General features: G+C 42.3%; 1 protein-coding gene across 1 annotated transcript in view; it reads right to left on the reverse strand.

Annotated features, from left to right (window-relative positions):
• TRHDE (thyrotropin releasing hormone degrading enzyme) overlaps positions 1 to 16116 on the reverse strand; it is a 319124-nt gene that overhangs the window by 34637 nt on the left and 268371 nt on the right. The window contains exons 13-15 of the mRNA XM_048835753.2: positions 7690 to 7837; positions 5005 to 5102; positions 4399 to 4506 (exon numbers count right to left, since the gene is read on the reverse strand). Coding sequence (XP_048691710.1) covers positions 4399 to 4506; positions 5005 to 5102; positions 7690 to 7837 — 354 coding nt within the window. The remainder of the gene's footprint in view (positions 1 to 4398; positions 4507 to 5004; positions 5103 to 7689; positions 7838 to 16116) is intronic.

Raw genomic sequence — 16116 nt, forward strand, 5'->3', positions numbered from 1 at the left:
TGCTTGACCACTTTGTTCGGCTTTGCGGAAATGATTCTCTAAGAACAGTAAATATAGCCTCTGGCTGTATTAACTTCATTCGTTGTTAACACTGGGTGGAGGGAGAGATGATGCATATCTCTACCTCCAGTGGCCTTTTCTTAGCACTGTGGAGAACTGTCAAAATGGTCTGGAGAAAGGAAGGGAATGCTGCCATCAAGACAGCAGAAGATGCAGCAGAAGATGCATGCAGAGAGAATGGTACAGAGATACTATGGTTGCAACTGAGAGTACAAAACAAAAGATAACTTTTAAGGACATGATGTTATAAGAATATTGCATCAAACTGAGTGAAGTACAGTTATGATCACAAATATAAAAATTGCACCTAATTAAATATCTGTTCCTTGTATGTATTCCAAGTTGTACTTTATTGCCCATTATACTCATATTAGCCAACACAGCTAAGGGAGTGTGTTCTGGCTTCTGTTCTGGCTCACACACCATGTTAACTAAATTCTTATTACAGAATCGTTATTATTATTGGTAATAACAGAATCCCAGTGATATGGCAGAAACCTGAACCATTATATAGCCATACTACTGTATGAGCAAAAATAGTCTTGCTGAATCTATATAAATGTCGGTACTGTGAAGTATAAGCTAATTTTATGAATGCTAAGCTGCTAAAATGGCAGAAAGTTTCTCAACTACAATAAGTGACATTTATGATGCCTTTTCACAATGAGCAGACATGGTATCAGCCTGTCAATGTGTTAGTCATATTCAAACATGGTGACTGTTTTGAAAACAGCAAATGGCAATTTCTGGGGTTGGGGAAAAGATCTGAATTTATAATCTTACGAAATAAATAAAAGAAACCTGTCTTCTTTGCAAGTTGCACCCTTATTTATCATCTGATGTCAATCCCTGTTCCATAATTACATTATTTGTGGTGGCTATTTTTCAAAATTGTCCAGTTTCTTTACAGAAATGTATTGCTTTAACTGGCTGGTATTTCTTCTCCTCCTCTGCCCTGCTCTGATACCTTTATCATAACATTCATTGTGTTCCAGCAGTCATAATCTTGGGCTCCCAAGAATGGCCTTGTGGAAAAGGTAAGATTAATTTTCAGAAGGCTCCTTAAATGTGTTCCTTTCCTTTCTCGCTATTGTTAACAAAGCAATAAGCTTTTTTCTGATGCCTCCTTCTTCTCTAGTCCTTTGGGGGGAAAGGGGAAGAGGGGGAGGCTTTCCAGGGTGACAGCTTTTATACATTGTATTATCTACTGCTGTGCATTTTAATAGATCCTATTAAATGTGATTAACTAATTTTGCTGTTGCAAGTGAGTATCTCAGTAAATTACTTTTGCAGATTGTTTCCTGTGATTCTCTCTTTGTATTTTCTTCTTTGAATAACTATGTATCTAGCATTGTTGATGTCTCTTAATTTTGATATTGATAAGGATTCACTTCAAAATGTGCACGCTTGGATTCCTCATACAGAATTAACCTGATAAATCCTTTAATAACACTTTCTTTTTGGAGTTTGGGGCATATTTTCATAGACTCTGGGTACTTTTTTCAAGCCTAACGGCTAGATTCAAAGTAGGACATAGGTGCGTACCTGCCACTTTAGGCGCCTAAATCCAACATCTAGGCACCAATGGAATTCACAAAACCACCATGCAGCTGCCGCCTAAGTCTATAGCACTGACATTACAATTGGTAAAGTTACCTAGGTGCCTATATTTCTGCTAGCGGCCATGCACAAAGCTGACTAAGTCCTGATGCCACTGAGCTGCTCAGTGCCTAGTTCATGCTTAAGCCCTGCCAGGATTCACAAACTAGGCATCCTTCTGCCTCTCTCATCTGTGGTATCCAATCCATACGCTATAGGTGGTGGTGGTAAACGCCTATACCAAACAGTGGTTAAGGCACTCACCTAGGAGGTGGGAGACACATTGACTGATTTGGAGCAAGGACTTGATCCCGGATCTCCAACTTCCAGGTGAGTTCCCTAACCACTTGGCTATAAGGGGAGGGAGCACCTCCATGTGAAAGGACTGACCTGACTTAAGTGTCATAGAATCATAGAATATCAGGGTTGGAAGGGACCTCAGGAGGTCATCTAGTCCAACCCCCTGCTCAAAGCAGGACGAAGACCCAATTTTTGCCCCGATCCCTAAATGGCCCCCTCAAGGATTGAATTCACAACCCTGGGTTTAGCAGGCCAATGCTCAAACCACTGAGCTATCCCTCCCCCATTCCATGGTCTGACTCCTGAGAATCCTGATCAAAGACAGGCACCTCCTTTCAGCCTGGAGCTAGATGCCTAACCCCCTTTGAGGTGTGAGGTTTAGGGAGCTCTCGGTTCTGACTGATGGCTTCTGTTAATCTCTATTTTAGGCGCCTAACTCTCCCCATGCAGTGTCTGAGAAGCATGGATGCCTCAGCCTCACTTGGGGTTGTAAATTCCACTAGGCAGCAGGGTGCTTAAAAGCAATGCCTAACTCCCTTAGGAAAAAGAAAAGGAGTACTTGTGGCACCTTCGAGACTAACCCCACTGTATTTTCCACTGAATGCATCGGATGAAGTGAGCTGTAGCTCATGAAAGCTTATGCTCAAATAAATTTGTTAGTCTCGAAGGTGCCACAAGTACTCCTTTTCTTTTAGCGAATACAGACTAATACGGCTGCTACTCTGAAACCTGTAACTCCCTTAGGGTGAATCTAGCCCTAAATCCCATTTTCAAAGTCATGAAGGGTATGTCTACATGGCGAGCAGAAACCAGTGGCAGCGAGTTTCAGAGCTTGGCTCTACAAACTTGGGCTCACACTACAGCACAAAAAATAGCTGTGTTGGTTTTGGGGCTCTGGCTGGATCTTGGGCTCAGAAGTTCATTCCCCTCCCTAGGATTGAAAGCCCAACCCCAATGTTTACACAGCCATTTTTACCACCAGGAGCTGTAGATCCGAGTTTTGAGACTTGCTGCTTCAGGATTCTGCTTGCTGTGTAGCAGATGTTTCCCTAGGGGCAGGTTTTCAAATGTATGTAGGCACCTAGTAGCATTTTCCAAAGTGCCTAAGCAGGTTTCAATGGGAAATCATCTTGATTTCAGTGGGAGTTAGGCATCTAAACTGCTTAGGTGTTTTTGAGAATCCCACTTGACATCCTTATGCACCCAAATACCTTTGAAAATAAGTGCCTAATTCAGTTTTTAAAATGGGACTTAGGTGCTTTTGAAAACTTCACCTGAAATCAAATATTTTACCTAGAAACAAAACATCAGATCCTGTGATACGCGGAAACCGGTTTCCTGCCTTCCACCAGATGAAAAAAAGGATGACTCTTTCACAAGAAAGCTGTGGTCCTCACCTGTACTTGCCTTACTCTCCATGCATAACTGAATGATTTAATAATCATGCTACTTTATTTATTAATACTCTGCACTTATATACATACTTTGCACATTGTCAATGCTCTGTCAATTCTCACCTGAATTAGATAAGTCTCTGACTGGTCTGCTTGCCTCCTATAGTTTTTGCCTGTCCATTATACTGCTGCTAATGCCCCCCATTGCTCCTATTAATTACCCCTCCTTGAATCCGACTATTACAGGGGATCGATAACCTTTGGCACGCAGCCCACTAGGGTAAGCTCCCTGTTGGGCCCGGCCGGTTTACCTGCTTCATCCGCAGGTTTGGCCCATCGCAGCTCCCACTGGCCGCGATTTGCCGTTCCAGGCTAATGGGGGCTGTGGGAAGCGGCAGCCAGCACATCCCTTGGCCCACGCCACTTCCCACAGCCCACATTGGCCTGGAGCAGCGAACTGCGGCCAGTGGGAACAGCAATTGGCTGAACCTGTGGACACGGCAGGTAAACAAACCGGCCCAGCCTGCAAAGGGGCTTACCCTGATGGGCTGCGTGACAAAGGTCGCCGATTCCTTCTCTGTTAGCTTCTTGCCTCTCTTTCAAGTTCTGTGTCTTGACCTACAAAGCTCTACATAATATCCCCCTCTACCACATTTCCTCATCTCTTTTCCTCCCTCTCTCTTTCAGGTCTTCTCAAACCTTTTGCTGCACTCCTCCTTTCACACCTTCTGTCATGTTGTCCTTATCCCTGTCTTCATCTATCAAGCGTCCTCTCTTTCTTCCATTACATCCTTCCTTAAATTCAACCTCCTTTTTTTCTCAGGAGGTGTAGGAGGCCACACAGGCTCCACTTGCCGCATCCACGAACTAAGAGATCTTTCCCACCCCTTCTAGCTCTGCAGCCTCACAACGATGCTTTAAATAACAGCTGGTGATTTCTGCTTCATTTTTTACCTGTATGCAAAAAGTGTGTATTAAAGAGACACGCTCAAACTATAATAGTTCTGAGTTGGGTGGAAGAGAGATGCATTTTTGTTCCACTTACCGGTTTCTATTGCTGGAAATCCAATCTGAGATTAACGTTGCAGCCTGTTGGTGACAGTGTTTATTACCAAAGCTGCAGGCCAACATGATGACTTCTCGACGCAATTCTCTGGGTTAGTCCAAAACACAAATAAAGACACTAATGAGGTCACATTAATAAATAAGTGTGTTGAAATTCTCAGAAGAAAATATTCTAACCTTCCCTATAAGGAGCTGTTAAAATTTAATTAAACAAAAACATTAACGATTTGGTCACTGTATATCTTTGAGTAACAACTAAGTACTATGTTGTTACAGTTACAATTTTTAATTAAAGGCCATGGATCATTCACACAGCCCTACTAAATTCAATGGCCTCATGAGTTCAAATCCCAAAGTCTCCAATGGAGCCAGCACTTAAATTAAAGCTTCACAAGAACATGTCTTTGTTCTCAAAATTCCAGCAGAGGAAACTGATTCACAGCACCTAGCCCCCTCAAGTGAGGAGAAATGAAAGGAGGAAAAGGATAGAAAGGTATCTCATGATGCTGAAGTTCATATTAAGTATTGGGAAAGCACTTTACTACAACTATCTCCTGTGAAAATTAATAAAGAAATATAACAGTACTCATGTTGGTAGGCAGCTTGAACAAGTGATCTGTTTAAATTATTTGTTGGCCATCCAAGTTTGAGGTACATCGTTGCAACTTGTTTTAAAATATATTCCTGGAAGAAAAAAAAAGGTTAAATATATTTTCAGAGTTAAACTTTATTATTGATTTTTCAGTTCAAAGTTGAAATACTGTTGATGTTTTTAATAATGTCTCACTTTCAAAATGCTTTGATTTGGATCTGGTATTGCAATGCTTTTGTATGCAATCCCACTCTTTACTTCAATGGAAGATGAATCTACAAGAACAGCTACATGACTGGGTCTACTGGGCTAGCCAATTTAATGATAAAGAATATAGCAGTTTATAAATTATTTACTTTAATTGTATTTTTAACTCACAGTACAAAGGTGAAGAGTTACTGGAGCTAGGACAGGCTAATGCCTACTCTAGCTGAGCCAAACTTGACTTCACAATGAATGTTTGAATAATGGCCATCATTAAACATTTAAAGAGACACACTTAGCACATACGTAGTGAGATAACTGATAGCAATGATTAGGGCTCCGAGTCTGTCATGGAGGTCGCGGAAGTCACGGATTCTGTGACTTTCTGCAACCTCTGTGACTTCTCCAGGGGCCACTGTGGCTGACCTCAGGGTTGCCCAAGCAGTGGGCTTCAGGGCCAGCTACTCAGGTGGCCCCTGGGACAGCCACACCAGCTGCTGCTCTGGCAGCCCCCAGCAGCGTTCCCGGGATGGATGGCCAGAGTAGCCATGGTCCGCGGCCTCAGGCAGTGGTCCCCAGCTGCCCAGCCGGAGCAGCTGTGGTTGGCAGCCCCTGGCAGTGGTCACCAGGCAGTGGGCCAGAGCAGCTGCAGTCTGCGGCTCTGCAGCTAGTGCCGCTGGCCCTGGGCACACCTCCCCCAGCAGCAGCTCCCCAGTCCTCCTCAGCAGCACCCCCCATGTCCTCCTCCAGCAGTAGCCCCCCATGCTCCCCCAGAACCCCCTCCAAGATTTAATGACAGGTATTTTTAGTAAAAGTCATGGACAGGTCACGGGCCATGAATTTTTGTATATTGCCCATGACCTGTCCGTGACATTTACTAAAAACACCTGTGACCAAATCGTAGCCTTAGCTATGATCATCTTTACTTTCATAGCTACAGCGAAACCATTACTCAGGTGCAGCCAACTGATCTAATAATACTGAGCAATGTGTGCTGCATATCAAGACTGGGTTATTTAATGACACTGTTTCAATGTCCATTTAGCTGTTGCTGTATATAAATATCAAAGACAGCACAAGACATGTTTTATCTTACTCTCACATCTTGCACATTAGGCATCTTTACTTTCAGTTACAAGTTATGAAGTAGACTATTGTCACTGTACTCACAGCATAATTTTCTGCCACTGGAATTCACTGCTTTGAAAAAAAGAACTGAAATGAACTAACGCAAGAGAATATCCATTTTATTTTTATGGATGCATGTGCATATGTGTGTGATGACAGAACCAAAGGAGATGCACAGGATAGCTTTCTCAAGCATATAAGTTATTCTGTGACTATAATGAGTTTATATTCCTTCTGCCATCAACTCTGCTTTCAGATTTCAGGAAGAATCAGTAGTGGTAAAACACAACCCTGAAATTAATTTTACCATTTTTGTTTATTAAAATTGTATTCTCTTTATACAGTCATGTTTAAAAGTGAAACAGCAATGACTGTTTAATAATGATTTTTCAATTAAGGTAATGATAGACTAGGAAGACAAAAAGTGTAATTTTACATGAGAGCTGTCTGGTGTGGAGCTAGATCCAGATCATAGGCTCATGAAGAAACATTTCCAGTATTTCTTTATTAATCTTTAATATATTTCTTATATAAATTCTCCATGCCAGCATGTATCTGGGTGTATTTTAAAAATGTCTCCTTAAATATACCAGACTTTATGTAGTTTCTTCATTTCAACTGTACTATAAAATTATGCACACCTGGTTGGGCATTCAATTTATGCAGAGTACATAAAATTCACTGCCAGTACACAGGCGTAATCCAGGTTATAATTGTTAATAAATACGATTAAAGTCTGTGTCATAAAGAATGTTCCTTTTAACAAAAAAGCTTCAAGATTAAGCAACATTTTTTCAGGTAACATTTTAAAATGTTTCTCATGTCTATTTGGATTATCTACTGTTTGCTGCTATTGTTGTTCCCCTGGTCCCAAATATGACTGGGTTTTTGACTCAATTGTGATCTAACCCTTGTTAATTAAGGGAAATGCATTGACTTCACTATGCCTTTCAGGATGAAAATAATGACTAACAATAGACTTCAACTGCATACATCCTTCTAAATTCTTGAGCACATTTTCTATCCATGCTTATTTTGGGCCTCAATGAAAGTGTAGTCCAGTGGCTCCAGAGAACTATAGAATTTGGGGTATGCATTGTTTTTTAACAAACAACTTATTTGTCATAATATTTTATGGGAAGAACAGCTAAGTTTCCTTCTACTCATTATATATGCCTCAAATAGCCCTTATCACTGTTCAAATGCAAATGAACCTAGGTTTGACAATTGCTACATTTAAACACAAAATAATTAGAAAGAAAGTTACTATCCCGAGATCAGTTACAATAACTGACTGGGGACTAGTTCATCTCAGGACAATAGAAAAGAAGAGAATATATCTTTTACATTGAAAATGTTGTAGTTTTCAGTGCGGTCCAGCAATTTATCTAGAGGATAAAGAGCTCGGCTGGCAGCATGCCAAGGCAGAAAATCCTTCTCCTCGGAAAGGTATCTGATAATCTCCAGAGGAATATTCTGAGGCAAATAGCCAGCTCTGCACAGTCAAAGAAGTTCATGTTAATTATTATTTTCAGAGAAGGTACATGATGATGCAAAAATGAGGGTTTTTCATATGCAAATGAATGGCAGAAAAGCATGATAAATACATCACATTATAATGAAATGAAAGTCAGTGTTATTAAAAAAACCACCATCTCTTATGTGTTGAGTGTCTTTTTACTGGATGCCAATATCCCTAATTTAAATAGAACCCAGTGTCTATTAAAAAATACAAACAGTAAATTAGCTGAATATAGAAAGAAAGAAAGAAAGAAAGAAAGAAAGAAAGAAAGAAAGAAAGAAAGAAAGAAAGAAAGAAAGAAAGAAAGTATTTTATTGTTACAGTGTAGACAGAATGCAGTCTAACCAAAGTCAACAACCCCAGGTATTTTGCTTCTCAGAAAATTTTGACAGGTCGTGGGTAACTGAGAAGAACTCATTGTGAAGGGACATGCTTTAGTTTCAAAATTCCTCCCCCAGCTCCAAAAGCAGCTTTGTCTGATGTCTATTGCAAACCATTTTTGAACAAGTTATATTGTTAAACTGAAGCAGCACTCAAAAGGATCACAGTTAGTTAACGATGTGTTAGCTCTTCTCATATAAACTCAATTTTTTCACTGGCTTACAAATCAATCAGTTAGAGATCTGTTTCATCCTTTCTTTGGCATAAAGAGCCTCATCCAGTGAGTGAAATAGTTTCACAGAATTTCAAGAACATTGTTTAAAGTTACAGGTTTACACAAAGTGTAGCGGATATACAAACATTTAAAAGGTTTCAGAGTAGCAGCCGTGTTAGTCTGTATCCACAAAAAGAAAAGGAGTACTTGTGGCACCTTGGAGCTGTAGCTCACAAAAGCTTATGCTCAAATAAATTTGTTAGTCTCTAAGGTGCCACAAGTACTCCTTTTCTTTTTGCAAACATTTAAAAGTTTATTTTTAAAATTCTATACTGGAAACTTCAAGCTTCAGGATTTTGGTTCATTTTACCTTTTTGAACTGCTTTATTTCTTAACAATCTAAAATGCAATAGTAAAATTTAACTCTGTGGTGAAAACTTTCTAGCAACACATAGGCCTATTCTTCTCTTGATGTATGTGTTTAACTCCCACTGAAGTTCTATGCCTGCAGCAAGAAGAAATAGTGATTCTGTTTTCATTAAACTTTCAGGACTGGACTCGTTCAACATAGGCGAGGGTTTGAAATATCTTCACAGTCCTTTGTTCCCTATATAGGATGAAAATGTTCCTTTTCATTTCCCTAATTGTCTGAAGAGAGACATACATACAGGCAAACAAAGATTAAGTGCTGTGTAGGGGACCATGGATACCAGGCTATGCAAAGACCTGGGGCTAGTCTGATCTCAGTTATACCAGTTTAAATCCAGAGTAAGTTCACTGAAATCTTTGTGCTAGGGTTGTATCTTTTGGCACAATCCTAAACAAAGGCCTGTTTGTGAACTACACCACCACACTTGTAGCCCAGGAGGCACTGTGCCCCAAAACTCGCTTCATGACACAATTTCATCCCTGTTCTTCTTTGCTCTGGGGAAGGAAGGACATTACTGCAGACTTTGAAAGGATTTATCTTATTTCCCTACCCCATCCTGTTCCATGCCATCTTTGCCCACTTGGTGGCCATGGGAAGTATGCAGAGAGCTGAGGCAACGTCTAAACTACAATCTTTGGTCAATGTGAGTTACATTGGCATAAAGCCGCTGCAGTTAGTATATCGCTTGTGTGCTTGCATACTTGGCTATTTGAGTTGGTGCTGCGCATGATCACCAGGATTGCTTATGTCAATTCACAGTGTGGTAGGTATCCTAGCATGCAACTTACTGTCGGACGGCACACTGACTTTTGGGAAATGTTGACAATATCCATGTCACATTATGAGGTGCAATCCAAACCAGTGAGTGGTTGTATCACCACCTGCCCCACAGCCTTGGGCGCTTCACAATGCTTTGCTATTGTAGCTCCCAACCAGGGCTGCTCACAAGTAGCTTACCAGCAGGCAGGTCAGACCCTGAGTGTCTGTGTATGGTTGCAGCCGTGGTCCGACAGTTCTGACCCCAGCAGCCTGCCAGCAACACAACAGACACACTGGCTTCCACCAGCTTTAGTTACCACTTGTACGGTGAACCGAACACACTCCCAGTCCCGAATGTTCCCCAAAATGTGTCCTGCACTGTCCAGTCCTTTCCAGGACAGCTCAGTTTTAAAGTTATCACTGCCCCATTCAACAGTTTGCTATGTTAACTGGAGTTAACAAATAGTTCCATTTAAACATAGCCCTGGATTAGTTTATTTAAAAAATAAAACAAACAAAAGAAGATAGGTGAACTCATGTATAAGAGATAAAGTTAGCAATGGTTACAAACAAATAAAATGAAAATGAATCTAAAAGACTAAAACAATCCAGCAAGTTCTGGTTCAAGGCTTTGTTTAAGATGGCCTCTCACCTACCATCTTCCAGCAAGATAGTGACTGACCCTTTCCTTGCTCAGGATCTCCCAGAGGCTCAAAGGTGCACGTGCCTTTGTCTTTTTAGGTGAAAAAGAGAGAGCTTGGGGTTTTCTGCTCCTTTCTTTTATAGTCCAAACCACCTCTGAAGTGGATTCTTCTGAAGATTACCCATCAAAGCAAAGATTATTCAGATGATGAGGAAGGTGACACGGAGTCTGGTGAGGAAGGAGGCTCCATGCTCTTTCTCCCCCACCTGTTTGCTGAAATACAAATTTGCTGTCTCCTGCCACCTGCTCCCCCTGCTGTCTTGCTGGCCCTGTTTACTACTTATATGTAAACTGAGGTTAACACACATTACTTTTTTTAGGATAGACCTGTTTTATAACCTTTGCCAGCGTGGTTTTGAACATATGCTAATAATCATACAGGGAGATATCATAACTTTATATATAATGCTGCTATGTACATTTCACAATGACATTATTGAACAGCGAGATATTAGTTTTCAAATGATACCAAAGCATATTTTCTACAAAGATTATTACAATAGTGTATAGAGTGGGCATAGAGGGGTGCTTCCAGTCACAGCATGGTGGAGCAGTTGTGCAAGGGTGACTATAAGCAAGGAGTCAAGGTCCCATCCAACAACTGTCTCCATCCCTTAATGCCATCAATATCCCATAATTTCTGAGATGTTTAAAAAAAAATCCCACAAACCCATGCGGCACTTCTCACTGTCCACAATCTCTGTTTGAAGCATGGAGTCTGCACAGTTCTGCACTGCTGTCATGAGCGTTGCAAACACCAGATGATACATCCTCCAGTATTTGCAGAGCCACAGGAAGAACTGCAGCAATGGAGGATATGATGCTTTTGTGGCAGACGGATCACTGTGGAACACAGTGAAAAGCAATTTAGCATTGTTGGTGGCATTCATGGAGCAGTTATAGACAGTGGAGCACAGATTACGGGTGTGATAAACAAGAACTGACTTGTGGGATCCCATCGTAATACAGGTTAGGGATGACAACCGGTGGCTGCAGAACTTTCGGGTGTGAAAGGCCATGTTCCTGGATCTGTGTGCTGTGCTCATTCCAGCCATCCAGTGCAGGGACACCAGAATGAGGCTGGACTGATAGCTGAGAAGTGAATGGTGGTCGCTCTGTGGAAGCGTGCAACACCAGCTTGCTATTGGTCAGTGGGCAATCATTTTGGAATTGAAAAATCCCCATTGGGGGCCACTGTCATGCAAATGTGCAGGGCTATTAATCATCAACTGCTAAGCAGGACTGTGACTCTAGGCAAAGTGCAGGACAGATTTGCAGCAATGGGGTTCCCAAACTGCAGTGAGGTCATAGATGATGGCATACATCCCTATTTTAGCACCAGCCCACCTTTCCATGGTGAACAGTAGAACTTCAGAGTTATGAAGAGCACGGCAATGGAGGTTGTTCATAACTCTGAAACGTTCGTAACTCTGAACAAAACGTTATGGTGGTTCTTTCAAAAGTTTACAACTGAACATTGACTTAATACAGCTTTGAAACTTCACTATGCTGAAGAAAAATGCTGCCTTCCCTTTACTTTCTTAGTAGTTTACGTTTAACAGTACTGTATTGTATTTGCTTCTTCTTCTTCTTCTTTTTTTTTTTGTCTCTGCTGCCTGATTGTGTACTTCTGGTTCCAAATGAGGTGTGTGGTTGACTGGTCAGTTCATAATTCTGGTGTTCATAACTCTGAGGTTTTACTGTACATTAACGGAAAGGGCTAATTTTCTATGGTTACACACGTGTTGGTGGATCATTGTGGATCATCACAGACATCAGTGTTGGTTGGTCAAGGAAGGTGCAGAATATCTGCATCTTTAAGAAGACAGGACTGTTCAGAAAGATGCAAGCAGGGAAATTCTTTCCTGACCAACAGATTACCACTGGCACTAGGGAAATCCCAACAGTGATCCTGGGGGACCCAGCCTACCCTTTGCTCATATGGCTCATGAAGCCGTACATCGACCACCTTGACAGTCCCAAGGGAAGATTCACCTATCAGCTGAGCAGGTGCAGAATGACAGTTGAATGTGCTTTTGGTAGACTGATGGGATGTTGGCAGTGTTCAATCACGAGATTGGATCTCAGTGAGAAAAATAAATTGTTATAGCTGCCTGTTGTGTCCTGCATAATACCTGTGAGGCAAAGGGGAAAAGTCGCCACTGGGATGGAGGGTAGAGGTGGAGCGGCTGTTTGCTGAGATGGAACGGCTGGACAACAGGGCTATTAAAAGAGCTCAATGCAGAGCTATGCAGCTAATGGAGGCATTGAAAGAGCACGTTAATAGTCAGCCCCAGAAATGCAGTGTGATGGACTGTACTTTACCTGGCTCTGAAGTTTGGGGGCTACTAGGAATTGTGTGGTACTTGGTGTACATTTATGAATATATCACTGTTAATGCACCTATTAATTTTGTGGTGGTTGCTGTGCATTTATAATTATTACACAATGTCTCCGATCCTACGTGTTCTGTTTCCCTCTGCAACAAGTAGTGGGTGCTTTCAGTAGCAGTAGGCACTCTGCAGGGTATGTTGTGAAGTAATAAAGATGAATTATTTAGAAAAAATAATTTTTGTTTCATACCATAATCAGTGCAAAAAACCCAGTGTGCAATAAAAAATTGAATAAAAACTTCTGAAATAAATTAGAACAGAACAGAACTTAAGAAGGGGGAAAGACCATTCAGGTCCATTTCAGTTCATTTTGGCTACGCATACACCTCGGGACGCTTGTAGGACAGTGTATGCGAATCTATATTTCTCTTTACTGTTCCCCAGTGTGAAGTGTGGTGCATTGAGGGGTGTAGAGAGATACTAAAATGGAGTTCTCCACTGGCTGCAAAGGAAGCTGGGCCCATGATTGTTGAACCTGTAGGTCAACAAGGGTCTGTAGCATTTGTGTTTGGGGCCGAAGAAGCCCCGTTATATCCTGATGCATCTCCCTCTCTGAGTCCTGCGCCTTTCTTCTGTCCATTCTTCCCCTCTCGATACTGTCTGCAACTTTCACCTTCCAGGACCTCTGTTCACTGTCCGATGCAGCACTGGCTTGCAGGATCTCACTGAACACACTCTCCCTTGTCCTCTTCTTTCTCCTCTTTCTCAGACAGGCACTCCATGGGGGACCTCTCAAGGTAGCAAGAGCAGCAGTTACAGATAAAACAAAAAGAGGTGTCACTGTATGTGTAGTCACAAGGGATAGTGGAAGTTAAGTTTCAGAACTCTTTTCCTTTGCTCCCCAAAGGTTTTAAACAAGCCATGGACACTTCAGCTTTGGAGTCCCTCTGCGCAGCATCATTCTCCACCCCAACATAGTGAGTATGATGCAGCAGGGGTTGGGAGTGGGAAATGAGGATGGACTTGTTCAGCTGCATGAAACAATAAAATGTCGTCCCTCCCTGCCTCTATTTCCATAGGGATGAATGCAGGACAATGGGCAATCAATACGGGCACAATTTTCCACAGGTGGTGGTGACTTTAGCTGATATCTTGCTCCTGAGGGTAACAATGGTACAAGAGAGCGAAGCTACTGCCAGTGTCCCAAAGCCACCTGGGCCTGTATGTCACTAGCCTGTTTACTGCAATGGTGCTTGCCAAAGTCATCGCAGAGTGGTGTGGGAAAGTGTCCTGCCGTGGAGGAAGAAATAAGGCTGCTATCCTTCGAAACCTTCAGGTGAAGATGGCAAAATACCTCTATGAACTTTTCATTGAGATCTCTCTGGAGGATTAAACAAATAAGGACATCCCTGTGTACATAAACAAACTGCTCTCCACCCCCCTGCCTCACTCTAGAGGGGAATGAAAAGCAGATGACAACTCTACCTGTTGAACCGCTACCTCTTCTAGCATGAGTAAATTAATGAAAAATCATTAATTTTTCTGTGTCCTGCTACGTAGGGGTCAGGCACCATCAGTATATTTAAACATTGCAATAGGAAATGCATTCACACAGATTATTCATTGGGCTTGGCCATGCTTGGCTGCTGGGAATGACTAGACTGTGGTGGAATCTTAAGAAGATCCTGGCTTGTGGCACAGCTGAACCCCCCAGTTGCATGTCCTCCATCCTCCTTCTCACTGTTCACAGTAGTTTGTGTCTCCGGGCTCCACTGAGGTATCCATAGTGCTCGGTAGGCTGCTGGTGGGGTCTCCGCAGAGTACAGCATGCAGCTCTTTGCAAAAGCATCAGGCCTGTGGCATGGCACCAGACTTACTGTTGGCTTCCCAGGCCTTCTGGTATGTCTGCTGCAGTTTCTTCACTTTCACGTGACACTGCTGCTGATCCATCAGACTCCTTTGCTTACGTCTCCCATGCAATCTGCTCATAGATGTTCGCATTGCTACAACGCTCTGCAGATGTGTCTGCACAGCCTCTTCTCCCCACAGGCCCAAGAGATCCAATACTTCCTGTCTACTCCAGGCAGGAGTGGGTCTGGAACACATAGCAGGCATAGTTGGTTGGGCAGTTGCACGCAACAATGGAAAGCTGCTAGGTGTGCTTCCTAAACGGGGCAACCGGTAAAAGGCATTTAAAAAATATGTGGGGTTTTAAAAAAAGGGAGGGTTGTCTTCCGGGCTAAATGACCTCTAGGCAGCGGTGTTCACAACTGTGACCAGAGAGGACAGTGTCAGGTATTGTGGCATATCTGCGAGAGGACTGGTAGGGTCGATATAGGTACATGGTGTCTACACTCGCACTGCTTCAACCACAGTATGTTGACCATGACTCAACGCAGTTCATAGAATCATAGAATATCAGGGTTGGAAGGGACCTCAGGAGATCATCTAGTCCAACCCCCGGCTCAAAAGCAGGACCAATCCCCAATTAAATCATCCCAGCCAGGGCTTTGTCAAGCCTGACCTTAAAAACTTCTAAGGAAGGAGATTCCACCACCTTCTTAGGCAACGCATTTCAGTGTTTCACCACCCTCCTAGTGAAAAAGTTTTTCCTAATATCCAACCTAAACCTCCTCCACTGCAACTTGAGACCATTACTCCTTGTCCTGTCCTCTTCTACCACTGAGAATAGTCTAGAACCATCCTCTCTGGAACCACCTCGCAGGTTGTTGAAAGCAGCTATCAAATCCCCCCTCATTCTTCCCTTCTGCAGACTAAACAATCCCAGTTCCCTCAGCCTCTCCTCATAAGTCCTCAGTTCATGGAGGTGGAGCTACTATGTACCCATAACGGGGCGCTTAAATCCCTGAAAGACAAATTTGAGTGAAGATAAATGCATAACTAGGTTGACACAAGGCAACTTGGTTGACACAAGGCAACTTAAGTTGACCTAACTTTGCAGTGTAGATCAGGCCTGAGGCTGTGCTCTGTGCCAGGACCCAAGACCAGGGAAGCTCTTGCACAGCCAAGAAAGACAATGGAACAATTTAGCTCAATTAATTATTCTGGATTTGCAAAGTGGGATTAGAGTGTGGCCCCTGTAGTGGAGTGTGGACAGAGAAGCAGAGTTATCTAAGTGACCGGGTCAAGATTTGCATGTCTGTAGAGCCAGAGAAAGTAAACTAAGTTGAAATTGCATCATTTTTATGTAATTTTTTTATTCCAGAAGCCACAGAATATTATCCAAGTGTTGTGTTCTAGGTTCTAATGCTTTGTAAAAATGGGTAACTATAATTAATGAGACTATGAGCACATTGGATTGACTGCAAAGTTAAAAATCTTGGAGATAGTGTTAGTGAAGAAGTAAAATTAGTTTGGAGTTGTATGTGTGTAATTGGTTCCTAATGGGGTTTGTGATTATTGTTACTGATT

This window comes from Caretta caretta, chromosome 1 (genome assembly GCF_965140235.1).
Source record: "Caretta caretta isolate rCarCar2 chromosome 1, rCarCar1.hap1, whole genome shotgun sequence".
Taxonomy (NCBI): domain Eukaryota; kingdom Metazoa; phylum Chordata; order Testudines; family Cheloniidae; genus Caretta; species Caretta caretta.